At 30.7% G+C, this 19861-nt stretch overlaps 7 protein-coding genes across 7 annotated transcripts; 5 read left to right on the top strand and 2 right to left on the bottom strand.

Moving 5' to 3' along the window:
- Positions 1-14: 14 nt before the first annotated feature.
- Positions 15-1396, bottom strand: mcfI (mitochondrial substrate carrier family protein; the record flags this gene model as incomplete). Its single annotated transcript, XM_020578844.1, has 6 exons — positions 15-326; positions 404-585; positions 645-879; positions 951-1066; positions 1129-1209; positions 1390-1396. 6 exons carry the CDS (start codon positions 1394-1396, stop codon positions 15-17), a joined length of 933 nt encoding a protein of 310 aa, XP_020431308.1.
- A 732-nt stretch (positions 1397-2128) lies between these two features.
- PPL_08012 (phospholipase) lies at positions 2129-3563 on the top strand (the record flags this gene model as incomplete). Its single annotated transcript, XM_020578843.1, has 6 exons — positions 2129-2272; positions 2339-2429; positions 2499-2812; positions 2881-3022; positions 3096-3339; positions 3419-3563. 6 exons carry the CDS (start codon positions 2129-2131, stop codon positions 3561-3563), a joined length of 1080 nt encoding a protein of 359 aa, XP_020431307.1.
- Positions 3564-3675: 112 nt separating this feature from the next.
- Positions 3676-4717, bottom strand: PPL_08011 (phytanoyl-CoA dioxygenase family protein; the record flags this gene model as incomplete). Its single annotated transcript, XM_020578842.1, has 3 exons — positions 3676-3968; positions 4052-4445; positions 4544-4717. The coding sequence occupies 3 exons, from the start codon at positions 4715-4717 to the stop codon at positions 3676-3678; spliced, it is 861 nt and encodes a 286-aa protein (XP_020431306.1).
- Positions 4718-4865: 148 nt separating this feature from the next.
- Positions 4866-10396, top strand: PPL_08010 (DUF214 family protein; the record flags this gene model as incomplete). Its single annotated transcript, XM_020578841.1, has 4 exons — positions 4866-6527; positions 6817-6863; positions 7111-8124; positions 8191-10396. The coding sequence occupies 4 exons, from the start codon at positions 4866-4868 to the stop codon at positions 10394-10396; spliced, it is 4929 nt and encodes a 1642-aa protein (XP_020431305.1).
- Positions 10397-10797: 401 nt separating this feature from the next.
- Positions 10798-11448, top strand: hspG6 (Hsp20/alpha crystallin family protein; the record flags this gene model as incomplete). The annotated part of the gene is made up of 1 exon (XM_020578840.1): positions 10798-11448. The coding sequence occupies one exon, from the start codon at positions 10798-10800 to the stop codon at positions 11446-11448; it is 651 nt and encodes a 216-aa protein (XP_020431304.1).
- A 715-nt stretch (positions 11449-12163) lies between these two features.
- PPL_08008 (uncharacterized protein) lies at positions 12164-13421 on the top strand (the record flags this gene model as incomplete). The annotated part of the gene is made up of 3 exons (XM_020578839.1): positions 12164-12195; positions 13229-13269; positions 13321-13421. The coding sequence occupies 3 exons, from the start codon at positions 12164-12166 to the stop codon at positions 13419-13421; spliced, it is 174 nt and encodes a 57-aa protein (XP_020431303.1).
- A 2858-nt stretch (positions 13422-16279) lies between these two features.
- PPL_08007 (uncharacterized protein) lies at positions 16280-18467 on the top strand (the record flags this gene model as incomplete). Its single annotated transcript, XM_020578838.1, has 2 exons — positions 16280-17106; positions 17174-18467. The coding sequence occupies 2 exons, from the start codon at positions 16280-16282 to the stop codon at positions 18465-18467; spliced, it is 2121 nt and encodes a 706-aa protein (XP_020431302.1).
- Between the last annotated feature and the right edge of the window lie 1394 nt (positions 18468-19861).

The following is a 19861-nucleotide window of genomic DNA, read 5'->3' as shown; positions in this document are numbered from 1 at the left end:
TTTTCTTTTATTATTCAATATAAAATGGAGGTTAGTGAATTTCTAAAGAATTCGACAATATAGAGCATCATTGCAGCAGGTGGTACACTTCTCAGTAGATTTGGCCCGAGACCTCGGTAGAATCCTTTAAGACCTTCGCTCTTGTATATCTGTGTGATTGCATCACTTATAGAGGTATATTGACAACTCTCTGATTGTAATGAAGATCTTAACAATAGATATGGGTAAGTTACTAATCCTGCTACCAATCTTGCAGTTCCACCCGACATTAAATATCCTGCAACACCTATATTTCCTTTGTTATTTTGTCTAATTCTTTCCAATATCTATTTATCATTTGATAATATTATTATTAAAATAAAGAATAAAAAAAAAAGGTTCATATTTAAATTTAAATAGATACCTGTTCATAAGTTACAAATTGTACTAAACCTTCAGATACACCCATAAAAGATGGTCCTACTCCTTTCCAAAATCCAGATATTCCTTCATTCTTTAGAATAGATTTAAAACAATCGGTCATTCCATTATACTTTTTAGAGGTTGCCAATCTTATTTTTAATACCCAAAATGGATTTACAACAGCTAAACAGATTATTAAAAATGGTTGTAGTATATTATCATCAATAAATATTATTATTTACCTGTTGTTATAATACCAGCATTGATTGCAGATAAAGAATGACATATTAAAGGTGATTGTATTGATGACTCTGTAGATAACCAATGATTGGTGAATCTATAGACTGAAAAGTAAACACCCCAATTAACAGCATTCCCAATGACTGTCGGTGTAACACCTTGATATAGACCACGTATTCCTTCTTGTTTAATGATCGATCGAGCAATGTCTACAGGTGATCTTGGTTGATATGATTTCTAAAACAATTAAAATGTTTGTTTTAACAAAAAACTTTACATCTAACTATTGAATGATGATTGATTATTACTTTCTTACCGGCGTTAACTTGAAGTTTTGCTTCAAGACATTCCAATGGGTAAAATGTAAAACATGATATCATACCAGCCAAAGTACCAGATATCACCTCAATTAATAAATTAAATTCTTTAATTAAATATTAATAGTTTGTTGTTTTGGTATTTCTAATTATATGATAAACTTTTTACCTTTTTCTTTTGGACCTCGAGGTGGAATGTAAACAGCCGGTTCATCTTCAAAACTACCGATAGTATTCCTATGAGTCATTACTATTAAAAAAAAATTTTAAAATTTTAATTAAAAAACACGAAAAATGAACATCAAATATTTGCAAATACCTGTATTAAATAAAACAATAAATAAAGTTATTAATAATAAATATTTTATCATGATAATCAATCTTTATTTATTAATATTGTATTCAGGAATGATAATCATTAAAAAAAAACATAACATGTTTTATTTAATCTTTTTTTTTATTTTTATTCAAATTAAACTTTTTTTTTTTTAGTTTAAATTAATTTAATTTAATAGTTTTTGTGGGGTTATTGAATGATTAATTTAACAAATTTTGTTATACTCAAGTATTATTTATTAAAAATAAACAAGTAATTTAATATTTACTATATTGTTTATTAGCAAATGGATCATTAATTGGATAAAAATAAAAAGATAATTAAAACTTTTGGAAAAACAATTTTCATTTTAGTGATGACTTTTTTGATTAATCATATTTGATCATGATTAGCCTAGTAAGTATGATTTTATTTTTAATATAACTGTCAATAGCTCGATATTATTTTTTTATAAGGTACATTCTTTACCAATAATAGATAAATAAAATGCATGTGATTTTACAACCTACAGATAGATGGTGTTAATTTCAACAACCACCCTCCCTTTCTCTATAAATTATTTGTTTACGAATATTTTATACAATGAGCACGTATTCACTCAAATAAAATTTATAATGAGATAGATCATTTGAATGCAGGTGATGATAACAATATAAATAAAATTAATAACCTAATACTTTTAGTTCAACTTTTAAAAATTTATATACAACTAGATTTCTATATAATAGAAATTTCAATGTATTCTATTACATCTAATATATAGATATAAATAACATTTCATCTTTTCGAAAATTAATCTTTTTTGTTTTATTTTTATACCAAAAAATTTTATATGTCTGGTAGAACTTTAATTATTCTTTGTTTAATATTTACTTCTTTGATCCACTCTGGATATTCAAGTAGTTTTATTTTACCATGTAGACCTATTCCTCCAACCGAGCCACCACCTACTTTAATTACTCAAGTTAGACCATCAGTAATTATTCATAAACAATTTATTCAAAATGAAAACAACACATAATTAATAATATTTTTGAAATAGGATATCAAAGTTGTTATGGGATTAGGTGATAGTATAACAGCTGGATTTGGAATTTCATATCATAAAATTGGTGATTTCGTTGGAGAATCAAGTATTTTAAAAAAATTAATGTTAAATGAGATATATTTGTATTTAAAATTAATTCTAATAATTTCTTTAGGAGGTGTATCTTGGTCAATGGGTGGAGATCTTCATGAACCTACTATTCCAAACTTTTTGAGTCAAGTTGGAGCAACAATTAAAGGACAATCACATGGTACTATGCTTCCATTTTTACATTTTCTACCGAAATCTATCAGATCTTTCTCAAGAGATTTCACAATATGTCAGTTAAATGCTGCGGTATCTCAAGCTGAACTTGAAGATGTTCAAGAACAAATTCAATACCTATCTTTTCATATTCCAAGAGTCAGTCCATCCATTGATTTACAAAATGATTGGAAAATAATCAACTATTTCATTGGTGCAAATGATGTAAGTTTAGTTGTTTGAATTTTACAAATTCTTTATCTTTCAAACTAATTAGCTAATTAAATTAATAGCTATGTGATGCATGTGATCAAAACAGAACAGTTGTTACACCTGCTTATTGGGAGAAAAACTATTATGAAACATTGGTTAGCATGAAAAGAAAATTCCCAAGATCTATTGTCAATGTATTTCTATTACCAGATGTTGCTGAAAGTAAATAACTATACTCTAACTTTTATTCTTCTTTTTGTTTGTCAGTACACTCACTAACTTATTTTGATAAAAGTGGGATATGTTGGAATAGGTGAAACGTGTAGAAAACTAAGAGACATAATCGGATTTTGCTCTTGCTCTAGCAGTGACTCTGGAAGACAACTAATGAGTCAACGTAGATTACAATACAATCAGATTATGATTGATGCCGCTGCCAAGGCAAATCAGATACTTGGTTGTGAAACCTTTGCTGTTGTTGTTCAACCAGTTCTATCAGAGAGTAAGATTGAAAGAGAATATATGAGTGATCTTGATTGGTATGTAAATTTACATAAAGAAAATATATCTTTACATTATACAATACAATAACATTAATCATAACTATTGTAAATATAGTTTCCATTTGAATGAGAATGGTTCCAAGTTTGTTGCTATCGGTGCATGGAATAATATGATCTCTAAAGTAGGAGAGAAAGCAAACTCAACCAATAGGAATGTCATCCCACTATGCCCAACAGAGAATACTTATTTAGTATCATAGCTATAAATATTAATAAACTAAATTATTGTATAGATTTTTTTTTGTTTGTTTACAATTGAGAAGTAGAACCTCTTGTTAGTTTATTTTAAAGATTAGAGTGTATAAATTGATTTTATAACTCTCTAAATGGCAGTGCTGGATCAGGTCTTTGTAACCAATTATTTGACTCGTAGACTGCAGATCCATCACCTTCAATAAAATGTAGTGTATAGGCGTGACGTGAGATATTCGATGTGTTTGGTTCACTATAATGTACAACTGCACCATCCAACAGAATGACCGAACCCTTCTTACACTCCAACGCTACGAAATCCTTTTTATCATAGTTGTCGGTATTCTCTTTCGGATCAAAAACCAATGCACCACTTCCATCTTTATCTCTAATAAATCTTCTATTAATTCCATCTAAAAATGATAATAATAATGATGATGATAATGAATTAGTGTTATTGTACTTAAAGTAACCATATGATTTGTTAACGTGTTACTTTTATGTGAACCAGGTAAACCTCTAAGACAACCGTTGGCAACAATAGCATCCTCGAATGCGAACCAAAGACCGATTGTAGTGAGTGGTGAGGTGTGTAAGAAAGTGCTATCTTGGTGAATTCCTACTTCTCCTCCAATCTTTGGGTTCTTAAAGATGTACATCGATTGAACAGAGAGTGGTTTCTTGTAAAAGTCCAATGAGTTTATGAGATCTTTGATTCTCTGATGATAAGAGAACTTTTCAAACACTGGATTCAAATCGTGAAGTGCATGACCAATCTTATTCAAAGCAACACCTTTATCAACGACCAACTTTTTATCTTTGATTGCATCCGGTTCGAAAAAGTAACAAATCTTATCACCACTCTCCAAGAAATATTTATTTGAATTTCGCTATAAACAATATGTACATATAATATAGTTAATAATAATTAGTTATCTAGATATGAATGATATTAAAATTAAATTGAATTGAATTCTCTATTATTTACATCTTGTTCATTTGTTTGAAATGTATTATTTATTTCATCTTCTATATTCATATTAGTCAAGATGTTTGACATTTCATTTCTAATCTCATCGATTTCATTGTCTGGTACGAAATTAGGAACAATGAGATATCCTTGTTCATTAAACTGCTTTACTTGTTCACTAGTTAACTTCATTTCTAAATATTAATTATAAAATAAACAGAACTTTAATTAAAAAATAAAAGAAAAAAAAAAAAAAAAAGTCAGAATAATTTGGTTTTTTTAATAGAGATCTATATTTATCTAAAACGTAATTCTAAATTTATAAACATTCTATTTAAATATGGAAGTAAATTGCATAAAACACAATAAATTAATAGAGTTTATTTGCAATACATGTAATATATTGATGTGTTCAATATGTACATTGGATCATTGTAAACAACAACAAGATCATTCTATAGAATGTGATCATATCACTCAAATTAGACAATCATTAAACAATATTGATATTATATCAGATAACTATAATGTTGATAATAATAATAATGATAATAGTAATAAAGAATCAGAATTCTCAAAAACTATGAAATCTATATGGGAGTCTTTAAAATCATCAGCATCTCGGTATCAATCACTCTCGACAACAGAGAATGAGATAAAGCAATACTTTGAACAGCTACATCAATATCTAATAACTGAAGAACATAAGCTAAAGAAAAAGATCACACTTGAAATAGATTCAATACAAAACCAAATAGATAATAATATAAATCATTTAAAATCTATTGTTAATATTATAAAAATAAATAATACAATAGATAATGATAATAATTGTAGTAATAGTAATAGTAGTAATAGTAGTATTGATAGAGACGTTCCAATTATTGAAGATACAACATCAGAATATTCAACCTCAAAAATAATGAAATCTATTATATCGAGTAAATCATTACCATCATTCATAAATAATAATAATCAAACACTATTCAACGATCATTATGATCCATTCGATATTGATGAACTTATTAAACAATATAATAACGATTCATCATTATTATTATTGAATATAATTCATAAATATAATAAACAGTTCACTAAATACGGTGGCAATAACAACTCTACACCAGCAAAACAACCATCATCCTATGTATTAACAGTAAAACAACCTAACTTTAGTCAGTTGGATTCAATTATTAAAGGATCAATAAATCTTGAGAGAATTGCATCAGCTTCATCTTCATCATCAGTAACAACATCAAATAACAATCCTAAAGTATCATCATATATTTTCACAACACACGAAGCAATGGGAGCAACACTTATCAACGTGTCAAACAATTCAATTGAAGAACTCAAATTAGATTATGACTTTGTTGGTACATATTCATCAATAGTTAAAGTTAATGAATTTATCTATATATTTGGTGGATACAAATGTCGAAACAAATGGATGAAATTATCATTGAAATCGAAAACAATTGAACATATCGGTGATATCGAAGGAATCCAGGGTGATTACTTGATATCAGCTTGTTATGATTTTAAGGATCATATGATCTATTTAGTGAATGGAATGGATTCAAATTATAGAATCGATAGATTCCATATCAATTCGATGAAGTTTGAAAAATTCCATCATGACTACCCAACACCAAATGGAAATGATAAACATGTTTCAATGTCAACCATGTCCTTCAAACGTAAACTATTTTCAATATTATACTCCAAAGATTTGATGATTGAATTCGATGTGAGATATAAAACTTTAACAGAACATCGAATTGGCTTTGTACCAGTGGCTGCATGTAACGACAATTCTGGAAATTTCTACATTGTCAACGAAGCATACCAAATCGTCAGATATAATGTGGACAGCAAACGAACAGTGGTCCTCGGTTCTGTCCCTCCCGATGATAGACCTTTTTTGGTGTATCATCAAGAATCATCATCAATCTATTCATTTAATAATAACAAACATTTCAAATATTCATTGGAATCCAAAGTATGTGAACCATTCCTTCTAAATGATAAATTCGATCGAAGGTGGTATGCATCCCTATCATTTTCATTTTAATAACAAATAAAAAAAGATTTTTTAAAAATAAAAAAAAATAGTGTTTTAATTTAATTTGTTGTCTCAACTTTTAAACTAATTCATAATTAGAATTAGTTGACTTGTTGTTGATTTTTATTGAAAATAGTTGAATTGATATTGATTAGCAACTATATTGCTTTGAAGTGTATAAATATTTAATACTAATCAGATTAGTTATATTATATGTTATTTTTAGTTTCAAAGATATATCTTTGAAGTTCAGGAAATATTCAAAGTCACATTGTATTTAAATATGTGACCTTCCTCATTCAAAAAAAAAATTAGGTTATAAATGAAAAAAATTTTTGTACAAAAAAAAAACATTAATTAAAAATTTTTTAATATATTCTTAATTAATTGTACAATATTGGTTATAGATACATACATAATGATACTATCTATATAGATATTTTAAATAAAAACTAGTAAAAACAAAAACAAACATTTTATTTATATATTTATTTATTTTTTTTTAATTTAAATTTATTAGATATAGATACAGATATTCGAATATGAAAAGAATAAATAATAATAAATATCAGATTCAAAATGATGACGATCAATTTCATGGTGATGTTTTGAATGCCGATGGCGATGATAAAGATAACGATCATCTGTTTTTAGATAAGAGAATAGAGAAGGATAAATACCTACCGTTTACAAAGAGATATTGGAATGCCTTTAGAAGATGGGCATACTTTATGAGACATCTACTGCTACACACATACAATAACAACCGAAGAAACAAGATGAGTTATTGTCTTGGTTTCTCTGCTTGTTTCCTCGTGGTGTTTGTAGTGTCGCTCTGTGTATCGATCATCTCAAACACACCGGTAGTATTCCTCAACCTCTCTGAGGTGTCGAGCGGTGAAATCGACATACAAGTAGAGCCTGCCAGTTGGACGGAAGCACTAACACTCAACTACACAATGATATCGTCGCTGCTGAACGATAACGATGAATCGTATCATACGCCTCGGTTGATTAACAACGTCTATGTGGTGGCGGCCAACGACTGTCCGCGCGGTGACGTCTCTAGCCAGCTGTGGAAGTATCACAACCGGACTGCTGGTGGAACAAAGTGTGAACCTAGCTGTTTCGAGTCGTATTGTAGCGGTGCCAGTTCCGATAAGGGTGAACTCTATGTCATCGATACCGATCGTGAAGAGAGAATGGCGCTTGGGCGTGAGTGGTCGTTGAAGGCACCGAGTGCTGGTTCAGTCTACCTCCAGAGCTATCTTGCCAGCCTGCTAGGTGTAAAAGAGAATGACTATATCTACATCGTAGTGGCTGCAGATGCACTACTAAACACAATCTGGACAAACTCCAACACCTCCAACGAGATTCCATTCCTCTACTTGACTGCCAAGGTAGAGAGTATCTACAGTAGTGGTCATGGAAAATATGGATCATCAATAGACAATGGTATTATAATGGATTATAAGACTTTTATTGAATATATAGTAACACAATTGGATCCACAAATCAATCCAATATCAAAAGAGTAATTAGAATAATAGCTATTAACATTATTATTTAATTACTAACTAATAATATTTTACGATTACAGATTAATTTCATCAAGTGATATTTATGAATTTGCAGAAATAGTATTATTTAATTTACCACCCAATAGAATGGAACCATATATTAATTCGAATCAAGATACCATTCTAAAGTATTTGATTCAATTCTCATCAAAGATTCTTTACAAGATTGGATTTGACCAGTTGAGTGGATCGCTTCCGGTGATGAGTGAACTCTCTGGTAATAAATATGTATCGTTGTTCCTCGGTCTCATTCTGAATGTAATCATTTTCATTCTGCTGTTCCTCTCGATTCTCTTGATCTACTCGCTACTGATGATCGATGTAGAGACACGAACCTTTGAAATGGGTGTCATGCGTATGATTGGAACAACGCGATCCGGTATCATCCAACTGATGCTATGCAAAGCGTTCTCCTATAGTTTACCGTCTTGGGTTCTAGGTCTAGTGATGTCACAGCTTTTCGGGCTGATCGTTTCAGCCGGTTTCAAATCGTTGACTGGCGTGCCCATACCCGCGCGTCTTACACCTTCGGCGATTCTGCTCTCCTCGGGTCTGGGACTGATTATTCCGATGGCTGCGTCGATCTTCCCTATCAAGAGTGCACTCGGTAGAAATCTCCATGATTCTCTCGATGTCAAACATTCAAAGACCATGGCAGTTCAGATCTCCATAGAGCGTTCCGAAGACAGCAGCTTCTCCTCGTCGGTTGCAATCATTGGTTTGCTACTCTCGGCATTTGGATTCGGTATCTACTATATATTCCCATTGTCGTTGCTATCGTTCAACTTGGCACTGCTGTTGAACATGTTCTTTTTGTTACTGATTGCAATGCTACTTGGTCTGATATTGCTGGCGTTGAATCTCGAGCATCTGCTGGAGCGTCTCATTGTATTTGTATTTTTATTCTGGGAGAAAAAAGCTATTCCTTCGCTGGTCATAAAGAATCTGGTTGCACACAAAATGAGAAACAGAAAGACTGCCATTATGTATGCCATCTCACTGGCATTCATTATTTTTGTCAACGTTAGTTACTCCACTCAGCAGGCATCGATGAACTACAAGATTCAACAGAAATTCGGAAGCTACTTGCGACTGGACATATCGTACTCTGACATCGAAGTGAATCAAGATATCATTAATTTCCTCGATAAAAACAGTCTGGTAGATTCCTACTCGTTTGTCTCGTCGGCATTCGTAGATATCAGCGTTGCATACTCGGTCAGTCAGATCTCCAACATCGGACATATCTACAATGATATCAATCACGTGTATGCCGTATCACCAAACTACTTTGACTCGACGATTCCAGGTTTCCTAAAGGTTGCCAGCCTCGCAAGTGATCCCGATTTCCAGATGGACAAAAACACCTACGATGGACTATCTCAACAGATCTACTCTGAGCAATCGGCAGGCAAAATGATCATTGGATCACTGTATGAGACGTATATAGGTGCTTCACTCGATAGCAATTTCCTCGTTAGATTGCCATACGAAGATGTCAACGTTGTCATGAACACCACCTCCTATCTCGTCAAGCCAATGGCAATGTTGGAATCATCGCCTGGCTTCTCATTCTCGAAATTCCCATCGGTGACGAGTCAGGACGCTATCATATCGATTCCAGCCTACATTGAATATGCCGGTATGCGATACCAATCGGTGCGTGAAATCATGATAAGTCGATTCCTCTTGAAGTTCAACACCGGCCAAACCTCAAAGTTGAAATCACAGATCACCGCTTTCTGTAACTCACTGGACACCACTTGCTCCATAAGAGACTACGAACAGGAAGTCGCACCAATGGCAACGGCAAGCACCATCATTCAATACTTTTTTAGCTTCACAACGGTGATTGCCATGCTGATTTCGTTCTTCTCTTTGATGTCATCGATGTTCACCAACATCTTTGAGCAGACCAAAGAGATTGGTATCCTGAGAGCAATCGGTATACCGAAATCATGGATGGTAAGAATCTACATCTACGAATCATTCGTACTCGTTTTCTCGTCATCTATACTCGGGGTAATCATAGGTTCTCTCGTAGGATGGACAATGATTTTACAACGTGTACTATTTACTCAACTCCCAATTCCATTTGTTTTCCCTTGGGTACTACTCATCATTATATTTATTTGTTCAATACTATTCTCATTTATATCAGCATTTGGTCCGATTAGAAAGGTTTTAAATCAACAAGTTGTTAGTATAATGAGAATTGTTACATAATAAAAGAAAAAAAAAAGATTTTTATAATATAAATATTTTTCTGTAGTACCAACTTTATTTTGATAGAACGAACTACTAATCTATTATATAGAACATCATTTAAATGACTCACAAATCAAAAATATGATGTGTCAAAATAATGATCGTTATAGATCTATAATCAATTCTACAATAATTAATAGAATGTTCAAGAAAAAGTTATTTGTTTGAAAAAAAAATGAAATTTCGCTAAAATTTATTTTAGATTTAAAAAAAAAAAGAATAAAACTATAAAATTAAGAAATATTAAAACTATATAAACCTAGCTAGGTTTTGAATAGATTATATATTCAAATAAAATTATTTAATTACAAATAATAAACTAATAATTATATAAATTTCTTAATATTTTTTAAAACAAAATGTCAGCTACATGTTATTCTCCATATTACAACAATAGATTTACCAACAATCATTGTTCTAAATATCAACAATCCAATTATTTACAATCGCTTTTAAATGAATTGTTATCAACTCAAGCAAAAGAGAATGTCCAAGCCACTCAGTCAGCTTCAGCACCAGTCCAATCTCAGTCGACATCTCCAAAGGAATGGACACCAAAGGCAGATTACCAATTGGAAGAGGATCTTGTCACACTTCAACTAGAGTTACCAGGTGTAAAGAAAGAGCATATCACTATTGATATAAAGGAGTCTACTCTTACGATCACTGGTGAAAAGAAAGATACCATTGCGAACGATGAAAAAGTTGAAACTTCATCATCTTCCCCATCATCGTTGGTTGGAGAAGACTCCCCAAGATTAGAAGAAGACAATGAAGAAGTGTTCAACGAAAAGTCAGATTCTCCCACCAATAATCCAGATACATTAAAGAAGAAAAGAGTAATTAATCACACAGAGATTGTTTATGGTAAATTTAAAAGAGTATTCCAACTTCCAAAGGATATCGATTTGCAATCTGCCACTGCCAAACTCCAAGATGGTATTTTGAGATTTACAATCAAAAGAATTCTACCAGAGCCACCAAAGTCAATTAAAATTCAAATCAATTAATCAAGAATTGATAGTATTCTATTGTAAATTGTTGTAAATTTATTAAATAAAGTTAAATTTAAATATAAATTTATTATTTTATCTTTTTGAATTAAACTATTCTTAAATTTTATTATTAGTATGTCAAGTTATAAATGTTTTTTTGTTTTCGAATTATTGGTTCGGTAACCGGTATTATCAAAATCAGCAGATATCGTTCTAATCTCTCTATTATTTACAACTAACAGTTAAACAAAGTTAACAACGATTGTTGCAAGTATTGAAATTTCAAAAAGAAACAACAACAATTCGTTGTTGGGTGGTTTAAAATAATCATTATAATATAATAATAAGTGAAGCAAATTTCTAATATCGATATATTTAATTACATATTAGAAATTGTGTGTGGTGTGTGATTTGAAATTTACAATCAATTTTATTTTGTAATTGACACTGTACAACCCATTTATTGCCAAATATAACTAATGATATGATCAACTTAAAAATTCGATTGATTTTTCTCCAAAAGGTAAAGAGTGAGTTTGGTAGTGCTGAAAAAATTAAAACAAAAAATTTAAATAAAAAAATTTCAAGAGAAATTAAAAATTTTGTTTTAGAGATGACCAGGCATATAAAGAGGTGTATATTTGCAACAAAACTCTTATAATACACAGTAATGGAGAAGATTGCGGTGTAAATAGTGGGTTTTTCAGTAGGGTTTTTGTTTTTTAAAAAAATGAAACCACACAACAATATTGTTGGTGGCAGGTGTGTGTTAATACATTTGGATTGTTTTTATCAAAAATTGTGTTTAGTGGTGTAGAGGATTTTTATTTTGAATGAAATTTCATCTAACAGATTTTCACCCCATTCGCCAAAAATCACACTTCTGATTCGACAATCACAATTGTGTTTGTCTACAATCACCTGTGCAGCCATATAACATAGGGTTACTTTTGGGTGGACATGCTTCATTATCAATTTATACAAACAAAAATCTGGAACAGAGCACAAAACTAAATGAAAATACAAAAAAAAAAAAAAACCGATGAACAATATTTTTTTTTTTAAATCCTCTAGTAATTTTCAATATTTTATTTTATTTTTAATTTATTTATTTTAATTCTCTTCTTTCTTTACCATCCAAATTTTGATGAAACCCACACACACCCCATCATCACCAATTCCTTTTTTCCTTCTTCTTCTTCCACACTGATATCGTCAAACTCATTTTTTTTATTTTCTATTCCATTTCAAACAAATAAACAAACAACACAATACATACAGAGTTAGTTGTCTATTGATTATAACTATCTACCTATCTTATTTATCCACTTTTTATTTTAGATTGAAACAAAACTTAGTTTCCACTCTCCCTATCACTTTAAATTTTTAATTCACAACAATAATAATTAAATTTTAATTAATTATTGTCAATAACAAATAGTCAAGCAACCAAAAGGTAGAATAATAATAGTTATTGTTTATTTTATTTAAATTTCAATTTTACATTTTTTTTTCCCATTTTATAATTTTAGATTTTAAATCTATTTGTATCAATTACTTTATTTTTCATTCACGTACCCAACTACACTACTATATACATATATTATTATATTTATAGTTTTTTGTTTTATAATCTTAGCAGCAGAATTTCATTTTCTCAAAATTTTTATTTTATTTTATTTTTTTCGCGCACCGAAACTTCATTTGCAAACCTATAGATCTTTTCCCAAGCGACAAATAACAAGTAATAGACTTGTCATCTCATTATAGTAAATAGTTTTTTTTTTTTTTTTAGTAATACTACAGCATTAGACTACCAGTATAGTAGTTTTCAAAGTAAGTAAAATTAAATTTAATCATATATAATAATAATAATAATAATAAAAGAAATCAATCAAAATAATAAATCAAATACAACATCAATAATAATAAATCAAAGACTACAATCATATTATATAATTTATAATAACTTTAATAATAAAAAATAAAAGAGTTTTTTAATTCAATGAATATTTTGTAAATAATAATATATTTTTTTCCTATCAAATTTTGTAAGAATGATATTGTTGTTTTTAACGTTTTATTTAACCTCATTATCATATCAATGATTCTTGAGAATGGTTGACCAAATTACTATAAAATAATTAAATTTAAAGTTATTTGTGTTTTTTTTTTTTCAATTCCAAATTCCATTTCAAAATTTATTATGTTAGTGTGATTTTTGTTGCGCTCAATTCCAGCTTGACAATTCATCACACATTTCAAACACATCAATTCAATTTCAATACACTGTTTTCCAAAATTCATCGTTTATTATCATTTTTATTCCAAAAGGTAAAAAAAAATAACGATAATTCACCACCAGCATGATCATCTATGCACATATAAATAACTCTTTTTAATTGTGATGTTTTTTGTAAATAAGTAACTTTAATATTATGCTGTTTGAATAGATTGCAATAACTAAAATTACAATCATCAGCCTGGTTTCCACCGATGACACTGTGACGCAACAGTTTTTGTCGGGCAAACTTTGGGTTGTGTGTGATGGAGATAAAACGGGGTTAGTGTGGGTGTCTGTGGTTTTGTTGCTGCAAATCAAATCAAATCACATCATTAAAGTATCTAAACTTATTCATTTATCTTACCATTTTCTTTTTCATATGTACCCCTTAACAATTAATATCCATCAATATAAATTAAACACACTTAATCTGCATAAATTCCAACATTATAATTATCTTTGTGTTAAATTTGGATTACTTGTAAATAATTTCAAAATTTTTTTTTAATTTTTTTTATATCACATCATCAGTCAAATATAAATTAAATACTTTATTTAAATAAACAAAAATGAATAAATCTAAAGTGGAATTGATTTTCACTAATTATTTATTTCTTGTGTGTGTTGGTTGTTGGTGAGAAGATTAATGTGTGGTGATGTGGGTTGTTTTAAAGTGATAATAGTAATGCTTTGTATACCCTTATTAAGCTATATGTGTTTTGCATTAAACACCAATTCATTATAACCCACCCCATGATCGATCACTGTCTCTGTGCAATAAAAATAACTAAACTAAACTGCTCCCGCCAATATTATGAGTGTTTAAACACACTCATAACACCACCACTGATCATACCCACAATCGATTCAAATACCACCCACCATACACACTTTTTTTTTTTTTTAAAATAATTTAATTTAATTTGCAAGTGTGTGTTAATGTGTGGGCAGTGTCTTTGTGTGTTTGAATTCATCGATGTTTGTTTGTTTATTTGATAATTATCATCATTTATTTGTTCTCATTTAATTCACTCTCATTAAACCACAGCTTGCTTACATAGATACAAAAAACATTCATTCCCACACCCAAAAATAAACATAAAATTATAGCATTATTATTTATATAAAATTTGTTGTTTCACGACTTTCTTTTTCTCTCACTCTCACTCATTTCATTACACATCAACAAACCAACACCAATCCAATATCATCATCATCATCATCAACAACAACAACAACAAACATTGTATAAAATTGTATTGTTGACAACAAAATAATAACAATAATAATAGAATTAAACCATATATATAACTGCACATTTTTCAATATATATATATAAAATAGTGCAACTACTATATACTACTACTAGTAGAGTAGTGGTGGAGTGGTCGTTATTTTTATCAAAAATAATAATCAAAAAAAAATAATAATTATCAACAATAATCAAATTGTACATTAATAATAAACATTAAAAATAATAATAATTTATTCAAACCACTCTCAAAACAAAATTTTCTTCTTTCTTTAGTTTTTTTTTTTTTTTTTTTTTTGTTTCTCTCCAAAACAAAGAGAATTAATTAAAAAAAATTAATAAATAATAATAATAATCTTTTAAAATATTAGTTTAGTTTAATTAATTTTAGTTTTAGTGACAATCATCTAAATCAATAATCATATTTGCTTTATCCATTTAGTTTTTCAAGCAAAAAAAAAAAAAAAAAGAAAAACAAAAACTTCACAGCAAACAAAACCAATTCAATCAATTAATTAAAGTCTAAAAACCACAAAGCATCAATATCGATTGTTTTCTATTTTTGTTTAAAGTTGTCGTCTTCCTGGACCGCAGACCAATCCAAAAAGAAGGGAAGAAGTTTTTTTTTTTCAATTTTTTTTTTTTTTGTTTTTTGTTTCTTTTTTTTTTACTAAAAATTTCTCATCTTTTTGATTTTTTTATTATTCAAATGGGGAGTTGATCAATTGTTGTTAACAAAAGAATCATATTTCCCTTCACCACCTTCACTACCATCATTCCTCTTTTGTAAGAATATCTTGATCCCGTTTCTTTGTCAGTTAAAGTTATTTATATATTATTATTATTATTCTTTAGTTAAGTTTAGTTAGTTAGTTAGTTATTTAAAACAAAAAATAAAAACATTATAACAATTATACACATTAATAGTTTAAGAAATAATTTACCATGCAAATTGTAGTCCAAGATAATAATAATAATAATCAACTCAACAATTATAACATTACCAACATAATATTAAATCAACTACAGCAACAATAATAATTTACAAAATTATTTAATTAACAATCTTTATTTTCTTTCTTTATAAATTTGTAGATAATTATTATTTTATATTTTTGCAAACAACTTTTATATATACATATATTTTTTTTTAAATAGTAAAAGCAACAAATCAAATTAATCATATTATTATAATAGTATAAATGATAAATAGTTGAACAAAATTAAATAGTTTTAGAATAATTAAAGTTTTATAATATTATATATATTTTCAGTATAGTTTTAGTTTAAATCAAAAAAAAAAAAAAATAATGCAAAAGATTCACCCCGCAGTTGGAGTTCCAAACTTTGGAAAACCAATACAATTTGGTTCACTGTTGTTATCCCCTTCGTCGCCATCGTCGATCTCCCACTTGAATAACAATAGTAACACAACATTCATGTACAAACCAACCGGTTCCAGTGGATTCGATTCATTCCCACAGTGGACCTCGAAATCATCAACATCAACATCATCACCTTCACCCTCACTTTCAGCTTACTACTCTATTCCATCGCCATCCTCACCGGCCACCTCACCAATACCAAGCTATGAGATCAGTTCGCCAACACCAAGCACCAACAACAAGAAACAAAAAACAAGCAATAACGATAAATTTTTAAATAATCCATACAACGATTCTGAGGGTAGCAGTATCAAGAACATTTTGAATCCAGTCGACAACTTTAGTTACCAATTCGACGGTCATTTACTGCCTAGCAGATCTAGTTCGTCATCGGCTTCATCGTCTTTGTCGTCCACCCCAGTCACCTCATCATCATCATCGATGATCATCAAAGACGGTACCAACTCTAACCGTTCCATCTTGCTGAGTAACTCTATTGCAGAGTGCTGTTCACCTGTCTCTTCACCATCTTCACCAATCGACCACCAACTTCCAAACAACGCCTCCAACAAACAATTGGTGTTCCAATGGATTCAAGAGTTGGCCAACTTGAAGAAGCGTGAAACATTCCTCTTGGAGAATTTGAAAAACTTTACAAACTCTGACGTCGATTCCGATGATCAAATGGAGATTTTCCAAGCACCAAACAGCAGCAGCAGCAGTAATAAAGAAACTGTTCCACAAATTGAAAAGTAAGTTAAACAAAACAATATTTATAATTAAGATAGTTTTATTAATTTTTTTATTTTTTTTTTATAGTGTTAAACCGGTTGTTCAAAATCAATCGATTCCGATCAATATCTCTCAACAACCACCAGAGTTGGTTGTTTGTCATAGATATATCCACCCATCACCTGTTTTATCGGTTGATACCGATTTGTTGAATAGAGTCAGTGGCCAATTGGTTGTACAAGTCTCACTTGTTTACAATTCAACTTTCAAGCCTGTTACCACCAAACAAGCCGATGGTAAGCAAGAGGTCTTACAAGGTGTCCGTGTTCAAGAGGTCGACAAGAATGGAGTTGTCGTTTTCAACAAACTCAAAGTAAGTGAGGTTTCCTCGAAACACTTGCACCAATCCTTCTGTTTCCTCTTTACTTTGAGTGAGGTCCACAATGCCGAGACCACCTCTGAACAATCTACCGTTCTCACTCAACTCACCTCCTCTTCATTCCACGTCTTGTCCCGTTCAAACAAGCGCAAGAAAGACGATGAAGTCGAGTCGGATTCCCAAGAGCCATCCTCTCCAATCCACTCGAAATCCAGCCCAGTCTGCTCGTCTCCTTCATCACCATCATCGCCATACCACAACCACGTTGTATTCCCAACTGTAAGCTCTGCTGCCACATCTGATGAGAATGTTACTGCAACCACTTCTCCATCGCCAGTCTCTATGAACACTGTTGCTCACAGTCCATCGTCGTCGTCGTCATCGTCATCGTCATCCGATCCAAACTACATTGACATTACCGAGCTTTTGGTATTACCACAAAAGGAAGCCGCCTCACGTTTGGGTATCTCTGAATCGATGCTTTGCAAGAGATTCAAGGAGTGCACTCGTAGAAAATGGCCATACAGATACTTGAGAAAGATCGACAAGGTCATCAAGATACTCACCTTCCAACACGGAAACGACATTCCAAAGGAAGAGAAAGAGAAGCTCGACAAGTTAATGCAAGAGCGTGAAGAGTGTCTCAAACCAGTCAAGATCCGTATCACTGGATGCCTCGAAAAAGACGATGACTCTCAGAGTCCAAGCGGAACCTACAACTTCAAGGTTGTCAGTGCCGGTGCCTCTATCGCATCACACCGTTCCAGTGGTTCATCCAGTCAATTGGTACCACAGACACCAACCAAGTCAAACTCTATCCAGAGTATCATCAACTTTAGCAAGGACGAAGTTGAAGAGTCGACACCACCACACCAACGTGTCTCTAGTATTCTCCCATCATCAAGCCAATTCTCACACAACAATGGAGGTAGTGAGAACGCTCACAATGGACTCGAGAATATCTTGGAGACATTGGAGATGTTGAAACATACTCGTCAATAAGAGAGTGCCACCTCTCTATTGACAATATCAATGTTTATTGTCATCATCTTGTGATTGATGCACAATAGGAGTACTCTGTTTACTGCTATTTACAATATATTGATATTTATGTCTACATCTAAAACATCACCCCTTACAACCAACCAAAACACTCATCAAACTCACCTTCACCAATTCGCCAATGTAATTCCGAATATCGGCGTTACAGATTCCATCCAGGCTTTGCTTAAGATTGAATCCAATGGAAGAACAGGTTAATGGATAATCTATTTGTCTGAATTCTGCCATATAGTTTCAATTGAACTCAAAGTTTCGATTGTACGATATAATATATATCGCACATATCAACCAAAAACAAAAACACTCGCCACACCCCCTATATCTATATCTATATATAATATTATTGTATATATATAACCTCCTCCTATCTATATCCAAACACATATATATATAATATCATTTTTTTATTGTTTTTTAATTATAATAGTTTGCATATTTTTTTTTTTATTCAAAAAAATTTATATCACCAACTAATCCAATCACTATCTATTTATTATCTATTTATCAAAAATAATGTTTTTTAAAAAAAAGAGGTTTTAATTTTTACAAAAAAATTATTATTCTATTCGATCAAAGCACCAATCAATTTTGTCATTCTAGTTTGTACTATTCTTTGCTTGGCTACACATCACATTAATAATCAATCAAACCAAACAACCAACAATACCAAGCACACTTATACTAGCATCATCCCTTCACTCAATTACTCAACCTCTAAAACTCAACCTAATTTCACTTTAAACAACTCTCCATAGCTATGTAATATACATTGCTATTCCATTTGGTAGAACCTCTGTTGATTTTGTTGTAACGAAAACACAACCAGCGGTTTTATTTGGTTAGCCACAGAGTTCCAAGACCTTACCGAATCCGTGCGTCCTATCTTTGGATAATTTCTTTTGTTTTGTGCTGGCAGGATTTCTCTGTAATCATCATCGCAGTCACCGTTCATGCCACAGATGAACACCACTTGGTGACAGTGTGATTTGAAATCCTCCAGTCGAAACCCCGTCGCTCTGAAATTATCTCTTCATTATCGTATTTTCAAGAGTTTCAAAGAAAACTATGAAAACATGATGATGTTCGAACTTGATACAAGTAAAAGATACGACAATCGGTGGAAGTAAATATTGCAACTCATGCTTTCCATTGTGTCCTATTGCCATCCAGAAATGAGTATGGATACCAATAGTATGCATCAAATAACTCACATCAAACTCGTTGAGAGAGATTATTACTTCTAGTAATACCTAATAGAAATGCTTTATTAAATAAAATAATAGAAAAAATTTTCAAAAAAAAAAAATCTTATTTAATTTGAGTTGTAATTGTTT

Source organism: Heterostelium album (genome assembly GCF_000004825.1).
Source record: "Heterostelium album PN500 unplaced genomic scaffold PPL_scaffold8, whole genome shotgun sequence".
NCBI classification, from domain to species: Eukaryota; Evosea; class Eumycetozoa; order Acytosteliales; family Acytosteliaceae; genus Heterostelium; species Heterostelium album.
The sequence above is the reverse complement of the archived record's forward strand: the minus strand, read 5'-3'. Positions and strand labels throughout refer to the sequence as shown.